This window comes from Phasianus colchicus, chromosome 2 (assembly GCF_987193195.1).
Source record: "Phasianus colchicus chromosome 2, bPhaCol1.hap1.1, whole genome shotgun sequence".
Taxonomy (NCBI): Eukaryota; Metazoa; Chordata; class Aves; order Galliformes; family Phasianidae; genus Phasianus; species Phasianus colchicus.
In genome coordinates this window covers 37,168,632-37,185,073 of record NC_143437.1, presented here as the reverse complement: position 1 = coordinate 37,185,073, position 16,442 = coordinate 37,168,632, and the positions used below count along the sequence as shown (strand labels likewise).

The window sequence follows — 16,442 nt, the reverse complement described above, 5'->3', positions numbered from 1 at the left end:
ATTTCAGGATACTGTCTATATTAGTGATTTTATTGGTTGGATGGCTATGCTTGCTGTTAGTAAAGCATCTGGGTAAATCTGAAGTGTTAATAAGATAGTAACATCAGAGTGGCTTTTCTCCTCTTCCTCATGTGGATATGTAGCAGATTTTCAGCTTTCTTCTTTGGCATTATGTTCCTGACATTATCAAATGTCTCTGTCCTTGTAGAAAAAGCAGCAGTAATGGTGGTTCAAAGCTAAATCTTCATGTCTTACTGTCAAGACTATGTCCATGACAAAGACTCTGACTTATATTCCTTCTTAATAAAAAGCATGTTAGTCACTCTTCCAGAGAGATTGCTGGAAGTGTTTCTTTGCATTTTAATTGGCATTACAGTTTGTTCAAACTCAAAGTATATTTTGTGTTCATTAGGATACTCTCTTCTCATTAAAGATAAAAAGCCATAAATTCTTGGCAGCTGCTTTCTCTTTTTTTTTTAACTACTAGGTTTTTCACTACCTGTATAGATAGATATATAACCAAATAACTCAATGATCCAGAAATATTATATTAATGGATAAAAGTTGAGGAAAGACAATGAGTAAATGAAGAAAAGAAATCATGGGTTGTCAGCAGAGCCATTCAGTGAGATCGATCTTCAGCCCTGAAATGAAGATGCCATAGAGATTGCATAGTATGTCTCTCTCCAATTTATCCTGTAATGAATCTGATGCTTCATTCAAACACAAGGTCAGCCTATTATGGTAAAAAAAAAAAAAAAAAGTGTATGAATGCTTCATGAAAGGAGCTAAATTAGGTGTCTTATGTAAAAGAATATTCCTTGCAAGTAGAAATAGTTATCTCTGGTTGAAGAGTTTGATGTGCATACTGTTGCGTGTAGTTATCAGATAAATGTGGATTTAAGCTCTTAATAGTGTTAAGAGTTGTCAGCCAGTCTCTACTCCTGATTGGTGTCAGTCAGATGTATCTCAGGTTAAGGAATTTGTTGATCTTCAGCAAAAGCTAGAAGGTTGCTTGTGCTTTAATGAGATTATTTGTTCTTTTGAGTGTTTAACCTGATTGTAGATAAACAGAAACTGTGATGAAAGCATTGTGGGGGGAAAGAAGCAAAAAAAAAAACAGAGTAGTTTCTTGAGATAACTTTTACTATCATAATTTGTTTCAGAAAAGATTTATACTGCGCTTCTCAAGTGGAACATTTCTTTGGACGCAATTTCTGAATTTTCTGAACTCCTCAATTTCTCTTGAGTTGTCTTGGATGACTTTGAGCAGTTGTCTGGCCTAGCAGATGAAGAATTCTGTTTAATAGTATTTAAATACTGAATCAAATTGCTGAAGCAATCTTGAAAATGCTGTTCTTAAATGTGGTTGATAAATAATTAGTATTTTCTACTGAAGCCAGGGACAATACACAAGAAGCTCCCTCCCTTGGGAGATCTCTTCTATAAATAAATGAGGAAATAATGAGAGATTTAAGACTATATAACAGTGTAGAGGGTAGTACAAAGTACAAAAGAACTGCAGTTCTCTGGGGGGCCTTCCACGTTAAGCCCAAGCAAGAAGGATTCAAACTTTATTCAATATATTTTATACCTAACTTTCGACTGGGCACAAAATACAGCATTTTCCATTGTTAGTAGGTTGAGGAACTGTAAATGGAAAAAGTCAAGAGCTTTTAGATTTGCTTTTCCAGGTTCTACCCAGGATCTGTCCCAAGAACTTTATATGTTCTGACTACAGCTCACTATATTCATAGGCAATTAAAACTAAGGTGAGAACATTTAAAAAGCTACGTTCTTGACCTAATATCTGAGAAGGATGTTTTCAAGAAAAACACTTCTCTGTGAGAAGGGAGAATATAAACTGTCCAGAGATTTATATTTTTTAAAATTATTTTATTTCTGTTTATTTTGCAAAAGGCTTGAATTTTTTTCCAACATATCAATGTATTATTTCTTTTTCAGTCTGCACAAGGTGGTGGTCATCGAACACTTCTCTATGGACATGCAATCCTGTTGCGCCATTCCTACAGTGGTATGGTATGTAACAGGATTTGATAGCAGTAATGATTTATTTGCTGTATGAAAGCAATGGTTGACTGTATCTAGACTATTACCATTTATTCAAATTGGGAGAACTATTCACATCAAAAAGGCTTTTTACCCTTGCAGAAATGAAGTCCAGTTCCATACAGTGTTGAGTTCTCTGCTCATCAGTCTATGCTAAATTGATAGTTTTCCGTTGCTTTTCCCTTGGATATTACATAGTGCATAAGCTGAATCAGAATCAGAAGCTAGCTGGCAACCTATTGGAAATAGAGTGGGAAAAGAAATTCCTTTGTGCATGTATTTTGCCTTACTTTTTAGTTCCCTGAAGAATTATACAGGTTCAGAACTGCTTAACTATGGATGAGTCTTCATGGAACTGAACTTTAACATAACCAGCTCCTATTTCCATTCTCACTATTCCTATCTCAGTGGAAAGATAACCTGGGTAAAGTCTGAGAGCTTATTTTAGAACACATACTTTGATCAAGTCTCCTTGAGAGCCATACAGATTTGCAAGCATTTATGTCCTTGACAATAACTTGTTGGGATAATTTAAGATTTGCTGTTGTGTTAGCAGATTTTTAGATTCTAGTGTGTTATTAGACACAATTGCAGGCACAACAAATGATGACTGCTTTTTTTCTGTTAGTATCTGTGCTGCCTCTCAACATCTCGATCTTCAATGGATAAGCTGGCATTTGATGTAGGATTGCAAGAGGACACTACAGGTAAACAATGGCTTTTTAAACTATATGATGAGGAATATTATCAATCTAAAAATCAGAATAGAGACCTATACAAACATATAAAGAACATAAAAATTAAGACTATTTTAAGAACTAAAGAAGCAGAAGTTAATATTCTTGTCTTTTACACATTCAATATCTACGTTTTCTTGTAGATTTTGTAACTTATTTTCTATGAAATAGAAGCATGTCTATTGATATTTAAGTATGAATTTATAACAGAGAATATAAGTAAAGGAAAATTTTCAAGTTGCTGTGACTGTAGGAGCCTTCTGTTGAGATTTTTTTTTTTGAAATTGAGTTATTTTTAGTGAAGATTCTCTTAATGTTTAAGAACTTTCAGTGATATGGATTTATTTGTATTTTTGAGAGCAATAAAGCTTCTTATGCTGCCATCATTCTGGTGGAGATGCTTAATTAAAAATTAAGAAGTTTGCTCACTTTTTAAAGCATTGCTGTCGCTAAGATTAATAACAATAAAAACAATTAAATGAATCCAAAGTGAAATAGCTTATTCTAAGAAGTGCACTTTTCTTGCAAGAAGTGTATCTGAAGACTAGGTTTATCATGAGAACAAAATTTGTGACTTTTAAATATTCTAGGGAATTGCCAAGTGTCAGTAAAAACGGAAGTGCATAACTGAATTTAGACTTTTATTTTAAACATTTAGATGTTTTTTTTGTGCATGTTGGTTTTCTTTTTTTTTTTTTTTTTTTTTTCCTTCTCCATATAGTTGTCATAATTCTTGGTGAAATATTTTCGGAATATTTTTCCCAGAACATAGGACACCAAGAAAGTGACAGGAAAATTCTTTAGCAAGGGTAGCCTGGACTGGGTTGCAAAGAAAACACAGGGCCTCCTTCTTGCCCAACTCTGCAATCTCTGTTCCAGAGGTCTTGTTGTCTGCATGGTTGTATTTTTTACACCTTGCGTTTCAGGCAGATTGGTGGTACAGGAATGATGCTGATTATTGAAAACACATGGACACTTGTTTTATCCAGCTGAAAACTGGGTCAAAACTTTTGGACTGAGGTAATTGTAAACTTAATAGCAATACTATTGCACTTTCTTCCCAATTTTTTTTCTCTTGTTACTCAACAATGATACAGGTGAGGCATGCTGGTGGACTATCCATCCTGCTTCTAAGCAGCGATCAGAAGGAGAAAAAGTACGTGTTGGAGATGACCTTATTTTAGTCAGCGTCTCTTCTGAAAGATACTTGGTAAGTAATATAAGAATCTGAATGGTGCCTTCTCTATAGAAGAACAGTTAATAAAGGTATTGCCCTAAAATTTTATTTACCTTTTAATCTCCCCAGAAATATAGTATGGTTTTTAACCTGGTATTTCATGTGTTGCAAAAAAAAAGTAAATTATTTGATTTGTTTTTGTTTAAATAATGGATAGAAGTTGAAAATTTTTCCAATGAAGGAAAGAAGAAAACTTAAAGGAATCTTCTGAGTTACATAACTGAGATATCAGTAGTCCCTATTAAAGTTCTGAAGTTCACAGCACTGTCATATGAATAAAAACTAAACACTAAATTTTTGAAATGTTTGAAATGGTTTTGAAGAAGTCCGTATGCTCCTAGGATTATGAATAGTATAGCATATAATGCTACTGATGTACTGTAATTAAAATGCTTAATGAATTCTTAATTAAATATAACAAAAGTATTTTAAAACTATTTAATTTAATAACCAGTATTTGAGTTAGCTTCCTTTTATCATTTATTTAAATCATTTTCTTCCTCATCTCTTTGGCACTTTAAGACAATTTATTGTTTTGTATTCATAGAATTGTAATCACCTGAGCTATTCTATCTTAAAACAAAAAAAACCAACAACAAAAAACAAACCAACCAACCCCAATAACAACTATGAAAAAGATCTAAAAGTAAGAATGTCAGTCCGCTGGAAGTTTCTGTAAAAATCAGCCCCAGTGATTTGGTAAATGTAGTTACAGATGAAAAAGGAACTTTTAAGAGGGCTCATTTTTAGCACTGTCAAGATGACTGTTACTGTTTACTCTATCTGTAACATTAATGTTTGTTCTATAGTCTTCATTTTTATGTTATGAAATATTTCATAGTTTCTATGGTATTTAGAAAAAGTGAAGAATTTAATGAGGTGTAAAGTAATGTGATTTTTGTCTTTTTGATAAAAATTAAACATGCTCTCCCTTCTTTTGAGAAAGCATAGAAAAGTGAGGATAAAATTATAATTTCAACTCCTAAATAAATCATAGTAATTTATGTAGTGAGTTACCTTTGTAAGTGGAAATTGTGACAATTTCCTGTTCATCTTTAAATTTAAAAATATTTTTAATTACTTTTAGGGTACTTATAATTAGATTCAATGGAAAAGCAATTTACTCTGGATGAAACTAATGAGAAAGTTAATTTCTGAAGAAGTTTTATTGAAAGATATTTTTTTTTTTGAAATATCTCAAATTGCTGAATTTACTTCCTGGAGTTAAATTTTGCTCCAAATCATTTCCCTATGTAGAGATATGCCTGAGCTTATACTCTACCCTTTAATTAGTAAATCAGCTATGCCCTCATGTCATTAATTAGAGTGTGGGTTGTAGCTGTTACTTCTCAAGGCTGTCACATGTTCATTTAGACACAGAGAACCTGATGCTTGTGATTGCTGACTGCAGAGACTGGTTTTCTTCAATACAGTGAATTTTCACAACTCCCGTGGCGTTAATATGTATACTGCATCTTCCGTGCAAAATATCAACATACTCAAATTATTTTCACTGTAGAGAGAAACTACCCAAATCTATTTTCTTCATATTTTAATCTCTGTATTGTAGTCTTAAAAAGATGCATAGCTAAATTTTAATGAATAATTATTAAAGGAATTTCAATTATTCAGTTTTGATTTAATAGTAAGGAGGGACTGAGCAAAATTAAACTTGCTTTTATACTCACTCCCTTGGTTTTATAAATACTTGTGTTTCCAAACTAAATTAAGAGCTGATTAACTATAAACCTTTGCAATCATCAGAATATTTGTGTTTTTACTACTGACTTAGTAATTATATTAACTGTAGACAATTCTGAAGACTGAAGTATCCAGTGAATACTTCTCATGAAAGTTGTCTCTTTATCTTAAGCTATTAGACTTAATCAATTGAGCTGCAGGTTTACAGATCTCAAGTCTAGAAATTGTGAGCTCAAAGATGTTGACTGAATGGCATGTCGTGGTTTCCTCCGGAGCTCACACCATCCTTATAGTCTGTTTTTTTAAATTTTGTTTTGTTATTTTCCCCAGCTACATTAGATTGCTCCAGTGCTATTTCGTAAAAAATCTTGCTTCATCAGCGTAACTTTATTGGAACAACTGAAAATGAGTAACAGTATTTTGGGCACATACTTTAGAAAAATGTAACCTCTTCCAATAAAGTCACATTTAATCTTTCCCGGAATTGTAAAGATAACTCACTGGCACTAAATATATACATCAAGTTCTTATTTTCTACAATGTACAGCTGAAATATCGTAATAATGTATGGAACCTAAAAGTAGTCTCATAGGAAGTAAGCACAGTATTTTCATTTGAAGCGTGGTGGAGTTGAATAGCTCCTATTTTCTGTGACACTTAAAGAAAGTTAGTAACAAATACCTTTCACAATTGCTAGGGCTGTGGATGGATTTTTATAAATCCAATTTGACGTTGAGACCAAGTTTTAATTGAATTTAATTAAGGAATATTTTTTTTTTCTGATGGTGAGGCGTTCCTCAGATCTTTTGATAGAGTGTGAAGTTTGGCAGGTTTCTGAGGGCTAGGTTTATATATGTCGTGTATTTAGTTAAAAGCTGAGGAAAAGTCTTGTATCAAACCCTCTATGTCATAGTGTTGCAAGGAATGCGGTTGTAATATCACCATTTTATATTACAGTTATTCCTCTCTGTTTCTAAGCAGTTAGCTACCTCTGAATTAAAACAAGCCGGTAAACAATCTTGAGGGAAAGACTTGCAAGTCATAACAACAGATGAATAGAGTTCGTTCACAGGCCATGACAATTGCCTTTTTCAAAATGTAGCCAGAATGTAGTTTAATTTGTATAATGTAGAGCGAGCAGGAGGAATACATAATCCCAGATAGCAAATCATCTCTTTGCTCTATACTATCAATAGTGCTACCATCAAAATTTAAGCCAAGTTCTTCTATTTCTTTTCTTGAGGCAGTGCAGGCCCAGGAACTGGTGTAATATTTCCAGCAGGTTTTCCTTTTTTGGATATATTAGCATGCAGTGCTGCACTTGAGTTTTGCCTGTGCCTATTGTTAATTACACATCATGATAACTTTCAAAATTACCAATTTTGAATAGTTTAGAAATTAAGTCAAATTTGTGAAATCTCTGGAAAACAATGGTTCCGGTCTTTTAAATATTCAAGAGAAGTTCCTTAGACGTGAAATCCAAATACAAAATGCATGATGAAAATGAATAGCAATAAGGTCAATGATATTCAGGCTGAGAAGTCAGGAAAGCAGGAAAAAGAATTAATCTTTGAATTCACAGTGCAGAGGTTTCAGTAGGAGGCAGAAATTTCTACACTGGAGTATGTGTGTAGTTGGTGTCCTGACAAATGCTGATCTGCAGCTATGCTATGCAAATATGCATTATATGAAAAGGCTTTGATGTTTATCATTCTTTAACTTAAATGATTTTTTTTTTTGAAACATCGTAAACTAATGTCTTATTTCCTTTGAATTGAAACCTTTTTGTCAAGTCTATTTCTTTGGTCAAGTGATGGCACTGATTACGTTGTTCTCATTAAAAAATAATATTTTCTAAATTGAAACATTACTCCAAAGGCGGACTTGATACCAGTCATGTGTTGTGAACAACTGGGCAGCTTCCTGCATGCTGGAAAGGCACTCCTTCCTCATTCACTTGTAGGGACATATTGTTTATTTCAGCTCTTAGTTTAAATTCTTTTATCTATTATCAGAGATTTTGGACAGTTCCATCTCACAAATAAATATCTGAACCATTCAATGATGCAATCGGACTAGTTAACACAGCAATGTGTGATTTTTTTTTTTTCCCCACTTGCCCAAGAAATTTCATTTTTTTCCCTGATAAGTATGAAACACAGTAGCTGAACTTTGTTTTGTTATTTGTGAGAGCACAATTCCATTCAATTTATAGTTATAAACAAGAAAAAAGGGATTTTTAAAAATTATTTGAATCTGCATAAGCAAACCTGAAATGAGGAGAATACAGGCAACGTGAAGCTGCTCTGTTATGCTGATCACAATGCAGTTCCCACAGAGTCTTCATACCATTTGAAATGTTATTGTGGAGGCTGGTAGATCTTCCCTGTTATTAAGGCTGTCAAGCTGTTCTGCCTCATAAAAGGCTACTGCCAAATGCTTATAATCAAGTGCTCAAAATGTCAAAATTCACTGAATAAAAACAGTAGCATCTATTTCTTCTTCTTTTCTTTCTTTCTTTTTTTTTCTTTTTTCCAAACTAATCTGAGATTTTTTATTTTTTGGTTCATCCAGAAGTGGTCAGAAGACACTAAGGCTGAAGACTGGGATGAAAAATATGATTCACCTCATTAAGAAAATTCATCTAATTTTCTTTAAAGCTTTGAGCATCTCATGCTTTACAACCAAAATATGAAATTAGGAAGGGTCATCTTGATATAGCGCATGTGTTTTTTGATGACTAGGAAGGAAAAAAAAAAACCACCTCCACACTGCACCTAAACATAAGAAAAAAACAGTCTGAAATACTGGAGTTTTTTCTTTTAGTAGGTAAAGATCTAGTGATTTTTTTCTGTTTTGCACCAGCTAGACTTCTCATCTCCTGTGTGATAAACTGTTTAAACTCCCTCCACAGTGAATAATTAAATGCACCCCTACCCTGTTGAAACCAGCTGTTCCTTGTGTCAGTTGGGAAGGTGTGGATGAGATCAATACATCTCGGATGTATTGACATCCAAGAACTCGGTGCATCATGTGCTGTCAGAGATCTGCTGCCAGTTGAGAAGTTTGGGAAACGTGACTATGAAAAAGTAGAAAGTTCAAAATCCAGGTGATCTAGTAGAGACAGGAACCTGGGACTGAAGTGGTAAAGAGGGAAACTGAGAGGAACTTGGTGACTAGTTGAAGGGATCTTAGAATCATAGAATACCTTATGTTGGAAGAGAACTTAAAGATCATCTGCTTCCAAGCCCCTGCTGTGCTAGAGTTTCCGACCACTAGATCAGGCTGCTCAGGGTCCCATCCAACCTGGCCTTGAAAGCCTCCAGGGATGGGGCATCCATAGCTTCTCTGGGCAACCTGTTGCAGTGCCTCACCACTCTGAGTAAGGTAGTTAATCTGAATCTCCCCTCTTTTCATTTAAAACCATTTTCCCTTATCCTGCACTATTAGATCATGTAAAAAGTTGGTCTCCCTCCTGTTTATAAGCTTCCTTTAAGTGCTAGGAGACTGCAATGAAGTCTCCTCAGCTCCCTCAGCCTTTCTTCGTAGGAGAAATGTTCCAGCTGTCTGATCATCCTTGTGGCTGGCTCTGGACCTGCTCCAAAAGCTTCACATTTTTCTTGTGCTGATGCCCCAGACCTTGATCTGCTACCCAGATGAAAACCTCACAACGGCAGAGTAGAAGGGGACAATCTCTTCCCTTGCTTGGGAAGCTGAAGGAAGACAAGCAGCAAAGAGGAGTGGGCCCTAGTGTAAACTTTTTTTTAGAAATTTGGGGCAGAAAATTGCACTGTACTGGCAGGGAGAATTGTAAGAAGAACCTGTGGACTGGGACTCGAAATGAAGAGTGGCATGAGAGGTGTTCAAAGAAGGAGTGGTCTGGCTGAGAAATCCTCAGCTGCTGCACAGAGATGCAGACAGGAATGTCTGGGGCTGAGAGATGAGAAAAAAATTGAGGAGGAGGAATTGTGGTGAGTTTCTGATGCATGGGAAGGAAGAGGTTGAACAAGAAAAATGCCAGAAGGCCAGGCTGAGACTTTGTAGATCTGAAGATAACTTTTTGATACAGAAGAAAATATTAATTAGGATAGCAGGCTGGGCTTTAACTTGGATGAAAAGCTGGTTTGGCTAGATGAGATGCAGAGGATTGGGATAAAGATTTAGAGAGGAAGAGAAAGTGGGAGAGGCCTGGAATGATTAGACTAGATAGCCACCTTCAGCAACTGTCTAGGAAACCCACTGTATTAAAGAACATCTGTCATACATGGTAGTGCTGACAGCCTACTCCTCCTGGTGACTTTCTGTTAGTTTAGGTGATATGTGCCTAAAAAGTTGTTTTAAAAGTTTATTCTCTACATCTCATTCATGTGGGTGTTAGTGTAATGCCACCTACTATAACTGTGATGGTTTCTTTTTACTTAAAAAAAAAAGTTGGAAAATGATATACAAAGTACAGCATAAAAATAATTTTCTTACACTTTCAAAAGATTGTGTTAGAAAATGTAAAAATACCCAGAACTAATATGTGTTATGAAATCATTCAAATGTACAGTCACAGTACTTTGTATGGAACACTATCTCAGTGCAGATAACAGAAGTTTAAAGGCTGTGTCAGTTCTTGGTAGCAGAGAAGCTATAGAACAAAAGACTTTGAAGATGAAATATCAAGCTGAGAACTGAAGTTGGAAATGAGCATTATGATGCTTAACTGATTGTTTTCCTGGAGAGTTAGATTCTCTGTCAGACTTTGCTGTGGAATTTGCTGAGTGGATAGTCTTTTATAGCAGTCTTGTTTTCAAATGGACACTGAGTCTTTTTTTATCTTACCAACTGGGTTCCTGAGTCACAGCTCTGAGGTTTCGTTCTGTTGCCTGAGGTTGAGGTGCCAGAGTTATTCAGTCATGATGTCTGTCACAGATGAGAATGAAAACTGTGCCTTAAGCATTAGGGCTGCATAGAATGCAATTTATGGTGGGAATAAACTGTTTTTGCAATCTCAAATTGGGCTACTCTAGGTTTATGAACCTTTCTTAGTGTAAGCTATGTGCATCCACTCCTCATTGGGAAATGGTGCTATCATGCTATTCCTTTGAGGTTTTGAGAAAATGATTTCATTAGTATTTGTTTTGTTTTTGAAGTGCTGTAATTTATTGTAGCAAGAGAAATGCCTGTGAGGAAATTAATAATTCTCGAGACTTTAAAAAATTAACTATGCTGAATAAAGTGTGAGGTTACAGACTGAAGATTGAGGAGGAAACAAAATGCTAAACAGCTATTCATGAAATGAATCCCTTTATCCTGTATTCCTCATTAATTCTATGAGACAGCAATTCTTGGAAAAAATCATGGGATCATGTCATTGGAGAATGTAATATGTTGCACATACTAAAACACCTTCAGTTTCTATAGACTAATTTGATATTTTTTAACTTTTGATGCTTGCTTCTGCAAAATTGATAATATTTAGTTAATGAAAGCGCTTGTTTCTAATCATAATGCATGATAATAATTTGGAATGGTAGTAGCTGATATATCTTAGTGGTCAACGACTCAATGTCTGGATGGAGATCTATGGCAAGTGGTGTCTCAGAGATCAGTACTGGGACCAGTGCACTTCAGCATTTCATCAGTGAGGTCACTGGTGGGATCAAGTGCATTCTCAGCAAGTTCGTGAATGATACAAAATATGTGGCGTGTTCAATACATCTGGAGGACAAGTTACCATCTAGAGAGACTTAAACAAGCTCATGTGGGCTGAAGGCCCACATGAGGTTCACCTGGATTGTGACAGCCCCAACTATCAATACAAGCTGGATGATTGAGCACAACTGTAATGAAGTAGTCATAGAATCATGGGGGTACTGGTGAATGGCAAGTTGGACATGAGCCAGCAATGTGCCCTTGCAACACAGAAAACCAAGTGTATTCTGGACTGAATCAAAAGAAGCATGGTCATCTGGTTGAGGGAGGTGATCCTGTTCCTCTGCTGTGCACTGGTGAGACCTCACATGGAGTACTGCATCTGAATGTGAAGTCCTCAGTACAGGAGAGATGTGGACTATTGGATAGTGTCCAGATGAGGGCCACAAAAATAATCAAAGAGGCGGAACATCTCCCCTATAGGACAAGCTGAGAGAGCTGAGGGAAATCAACTTTTTACGTGAGTAAATACTGATAGGACAGGGAGGAATGGTTTGAAACTAAAGAAGGCAGACTTAGATTAGATGTCAGGAGAAAGTATTTTGCTGAGAGAATGGTGAGGTGCTGGAACAGGCTGCCCAGAGAGGTGGTGGATGCACCATGCCTGGAGGTGTTTAAAGCCAGGTTGGAGGGGGACGTGGACGATTTGATCTAGTACTTGATATAATGGCAGGGGGATTGGAACTTGGTGATCTTTGGGATCCTTTCAAACCCATGCCATTCTATCATTCTATGAGTCTGTTGTTTTAGTGGTTACAGCTCATAAGGTGAGCTAATATAAAGAAGAAAAATGCAGACTGTCCCTATCTGCTCTCTCTGGAGTCTTTCTGCTTTCCTGCCATGCATCTGGATTTGCCTGCTGCCAGTCATGTGTTAGTGGATTAGAGAATGGAAGTTTTTGTGCATCTGCGGGCTTCAGTTACTACTCTCCCACTGCCACTACCCTTATGCTGTGTGGGGAAGCTGAAAAGGGTTGGTAGAGTGCTGGCTATTCTCCCCTTATCAGTTGAAAAGTTCTCTGCAGATATACCATCCGGCTGTTAAAGACACTTCAAAGAAAGGCAAAGAAAACAGGATGTTTTTAGAACTTGAAATTCATATGGAATTTCCTGGGCTTTTCCTGCTTTAGGACAAAATTTGGATTTCCATTTCTTTTCTGCAGTGTAACTTTGTTTATATTTGTTCAAGCTGTTTAAATCTATAAATAGATGTTTCAACATGTATAAATGACTTGCCACTTTGAGACATAAACACTGAAAACTAATGACATAAAATTTTTGGAGTGTACAGTTTAACACTTATGTTTCTTTCTGGTAACTCTTCCTTGTGACTGGATAATTTTATTTATTTTGACAGCATCAGTATAACACTCAGAGTTACTTACAAAATATTTCTTCATTGCTGAATTGGGTTATAAATGATACCTGATTATTAGAAAGATAACATGTTTCAGATTCTAGAGAGTGCATCATTGTTATTTTTGATTTGTGCTGAAGCTTGCCTCTTTTTATTCTTTGTTTGAAATTTTTTTTTTCCTTTTCTAATAAAAAAGGGAATTTAATTCTTGTTTTTTTCTTTTTTTTTTCTTTTTCTTTTTTGTTATAGATACAGTGATGTGTTTTTTTTGTCGTCTTTGCCAAAATATAAATATCTCTGAGATAGATATCTCTCTGTTGCTTTGCTTGCTCTCAGGCTGTTTAAAAAAAGAAGAGAGACCTGTGAATTGCTTTCCCTCACTCTGATGCATGCATTCTTGTTTGTGTACCTATTATGGGAATGTATCTGTTCAAAATTTGTAACTTCCCAGATGCTCTTGAACATTGAGAAAAGGTGCTTATTGCAATGGTGCAAAACTGAAGTCTATCCTGATCGCTGCAATCACTTTAAGACTGAGAGAAAGGGTGAACAACAAGGGCTGTCAAAATCTGAGTGCAGAGAAGAAATAGACTGAACTTTATCCTTTTCCTAGCTACACAGCTGTGGCTTCCATCTCTGCACCAGCTTACCTAACTCTTATGAAACAGTATGGTTGTTGCCACTGTGTGCAGCATTGAGGCATTCTGGGAAGCGTTCTGCCTTTTACTCAGTTCTCAAATTGTGCCAGAGAAGAAGCTTTCTCAATTTTTTTTTTTTTTTTTTTGCTATTCTCAAATTAGAAGTCTGACAATAAAACTGAAGACATTATAATGTAATGTGCAGATAGAAAAAAATACTGCTAGATGACATGTTGATATCAACACACTTTAGCTAAGAGAAACACTGAAGAAAAGATTGGCTGTCTTTGTATTCCTCTTTACATGTATATGTTTTGGAGAGTAAAAATAATACATTTTTTTCTGGCATAAGGAGTATGTAAGTTGAAATAATTTGTATTTCGAAAGTACAACCTGCATCTTTTATCCATGGCATCTGTGTATTCCTTTTGTGCATACTTATAGCAAAATTGAAAATAAATCATCTTGTTATTTGCAAATGGTAACAATCATCACTGAAAGGTTCTTATGGAAATTACTTTGGTTCCTTAGATCCTCAGTGAGTTTGAATTTGCTGTGCTCTTCTTGAAGACTTGGGAACAGAGATATGATTCGTTACTTTTCTACAGAGCAGCATAGAGTTCATAACATGACAGCCCAGTTCAGTTGGGAAACCTGTAGTATTCTGGGAGATTTTTGTCTTTGAGTTTAAATGTGAAAAACTGCACTTAGACTGCAGTGTTTACTTGTGTTCATAAAATATTGTAATTTATTTCTGAAATATTATTGGAAACCTGTGGCAGGTTAAATGTTATTTTTGGAGATTGTTTTCACGCTGTTAGGGAAGACAAACTTAGCTTTTTGGCTAAGCTTGGACACTTGTGTAGAGAGAATAATTTTGGAGAGAGAGGATGCTGGGGAACCTATCTCTAACAGCGAGATCTAGCAGAATTAGAATAGACATCAGAACTCCCACATCCCAAACATTTCTGCACTGAAAATATTGTTCCTTCATACCTGAAAGATGTACCTGAAGTGGTCCTCATAGACGACAGCAAGCTGCTGCAAGATATGGAGGCTGCTCAAGATCACATGGAGTGTCATGTCCACGTCATGAATGTTGCATTACAGAATTTTTCTTTTTGACAGTTTTATTCTGCTGAAAGTAGCAAACCAAGCAGATAAGCTCCAAATAAATTACATATTAAATTAATTGAGCAGCAAATTATTTTCCAACAATGCTGGGATCCTGAAATATAGCAGTGAAAATCTAGGCAATGACAAAGAGGTTGGCAACTTTTTTTCTTATTCCTTTTTTTTTTTTTTTCCTTCTTTACGCAAGTGACCCAGTTGACTCCTTGATTATACATTGACAAATTGATTCCTCTAGAGGGTCAAGGCTTCATTTCATAATTTGCTGTGGATGGTGTTTGGGGAATAAATTTAGAACTTCATAGTCAAAGGAATCTTTTTATGCCTTCATTTGCAAATTGAAGGATTCACCAACCAATCTAGGGATGTGAGGGAAAGAAAAGAACTTCAGACAAATACTCTCTAATCTGCTCTGGTGGTCATGTGTTAAGAAATGTATTCCAAACATAAAAAAAAAAATATAATTCTTCACTTAAGGCATCCGTGTTATAATCAGAACTGTAATTGGAAGGAAAATAACTGATAAAAATAAATTCTCTCATGAGAGAAGTCAGCAATTAATTTTTATTCAGTGTTCTATCTATAACATGTAGTGTTAATTCAGTTGATACCACTGTGTGTGAAAATAAGTTTGTTAACAGTACAAAGCACCTAGTTACACTAAGTGCTCTGTTGATGGCAGATCTAAGTGATGTGGTTATCCTCTTCCTCTTCTGTTCACCCAAAATCATATGTTCTCCAAAAAAAGTAACTTCTTGCTTGGTAGTGTTGCTTGAATTACTCATTGTCCCTAAATGGATTCTGTGACATGGTCTTAGTTAGACAAAATCTAAAAATAAAAGAGCAGGAATGAGACTGGAGATGTGCTGAGGACTGTATTTCTTGGCATATTCTGCTATTTATTAAGTTGTGTAATTGTGGTAGGGTGAAAGTTGTTGTTTGCTCAATAAACATCCTCTACTGCATGTGTTGAGTGACACTGGCATAGTAGAAAAAAATGGATTTGTGAGTTCTGTTGCTTTGTACGTTCATAACTGTAACAGGCATAGACATGAATAAGTTGTTGTGCTATCTCATATACCTGCAAATAGCCAGAAGATATGCAGCCAAGAGAACGGACTCTACGTGTGTTGTTGGGAATCTACTTCTTTCTGACCTTCACTGCCACTTTCGTCCTCTGTGTTATTAATGATTCTACACCAAATGTGTTAATATCATTCACAACATATAGAGACAAATACTACTGTCCTTATGGTATATCAACAGAATTATGTAGGACAAAGGCTTTGCATAGGTGTGGTGCATAATATGCTAATATGCCTTCAGCTTAGTATTTCTGAGACAATAATGCCATTGCAGGAGATGAAAATCACACAAATGCTAAAAACAAACAAAGTTCTTAGAGGAGAATTCACAGAAAAAGAAATGCACCCATTGAATTCTTAGGCAGTAAGCAAATCTTTCAGGGAAAAATACTTTCAGATTAACTTGTATCATAAAATATTTCTGTAGGAATATATTTTGGAAACTCCCTCATGTGCCTTGTAAAGTCTGTTTTTTTATTTCTTTGATCTAATGACTTGAAGCCAGCAGTCAAAAAATCTTTAGGTGCTGAGTTACACCCAAAATACAGATTAATGTCACATTATAGTATTCAGACTTCATGGAAAATCCCATCATGTACAAAAGGAAGAACACTGGTGTAAGATCCCTGCAGCATTTAGTAACTGCTTCTTCAGAGTGCAGTTGTCTAAGACCCCAAAAGAATTGACCATTCTGTGTAATCTGTGTATGTTTTTTGGAGGCAAATATGCTGTACTAGTTTTCTAGCTTTATTTCTAATGTCTCCTGAACACAGTTCTGTCTTTGTGA

At 35.5% G+C, this 16,442-nt stretch overlaps 1 protein-coding gene across 1 annotated transcript in view; it reads left to right on the top strand.

Moving 5' to 3' along the window:
• Positions 1-16,442, top strand: part of RYR2 (ryanodine receptor 2) — a 355,102-nt gene that overhangs the window by 139,554 nt on the left and 199,106 nt on the right. The window contains exons 6-8 of the mRNA XM_090135386.1: positions 1,966-2,040; positions 2,699-2,777; positions 3,905-4,017. Of these exons, the coding sequence (XP_089991512.1) occupies positions 1,966-2,040; positions 2,699-2,777; positions 3,905-4,017 (267 nt within the window). The remainder of the gene's footprint in view (positions 1-1,965; positions 2,041-2,698; positions 2,778-3,904; positions 4,018-16,442) is intronic.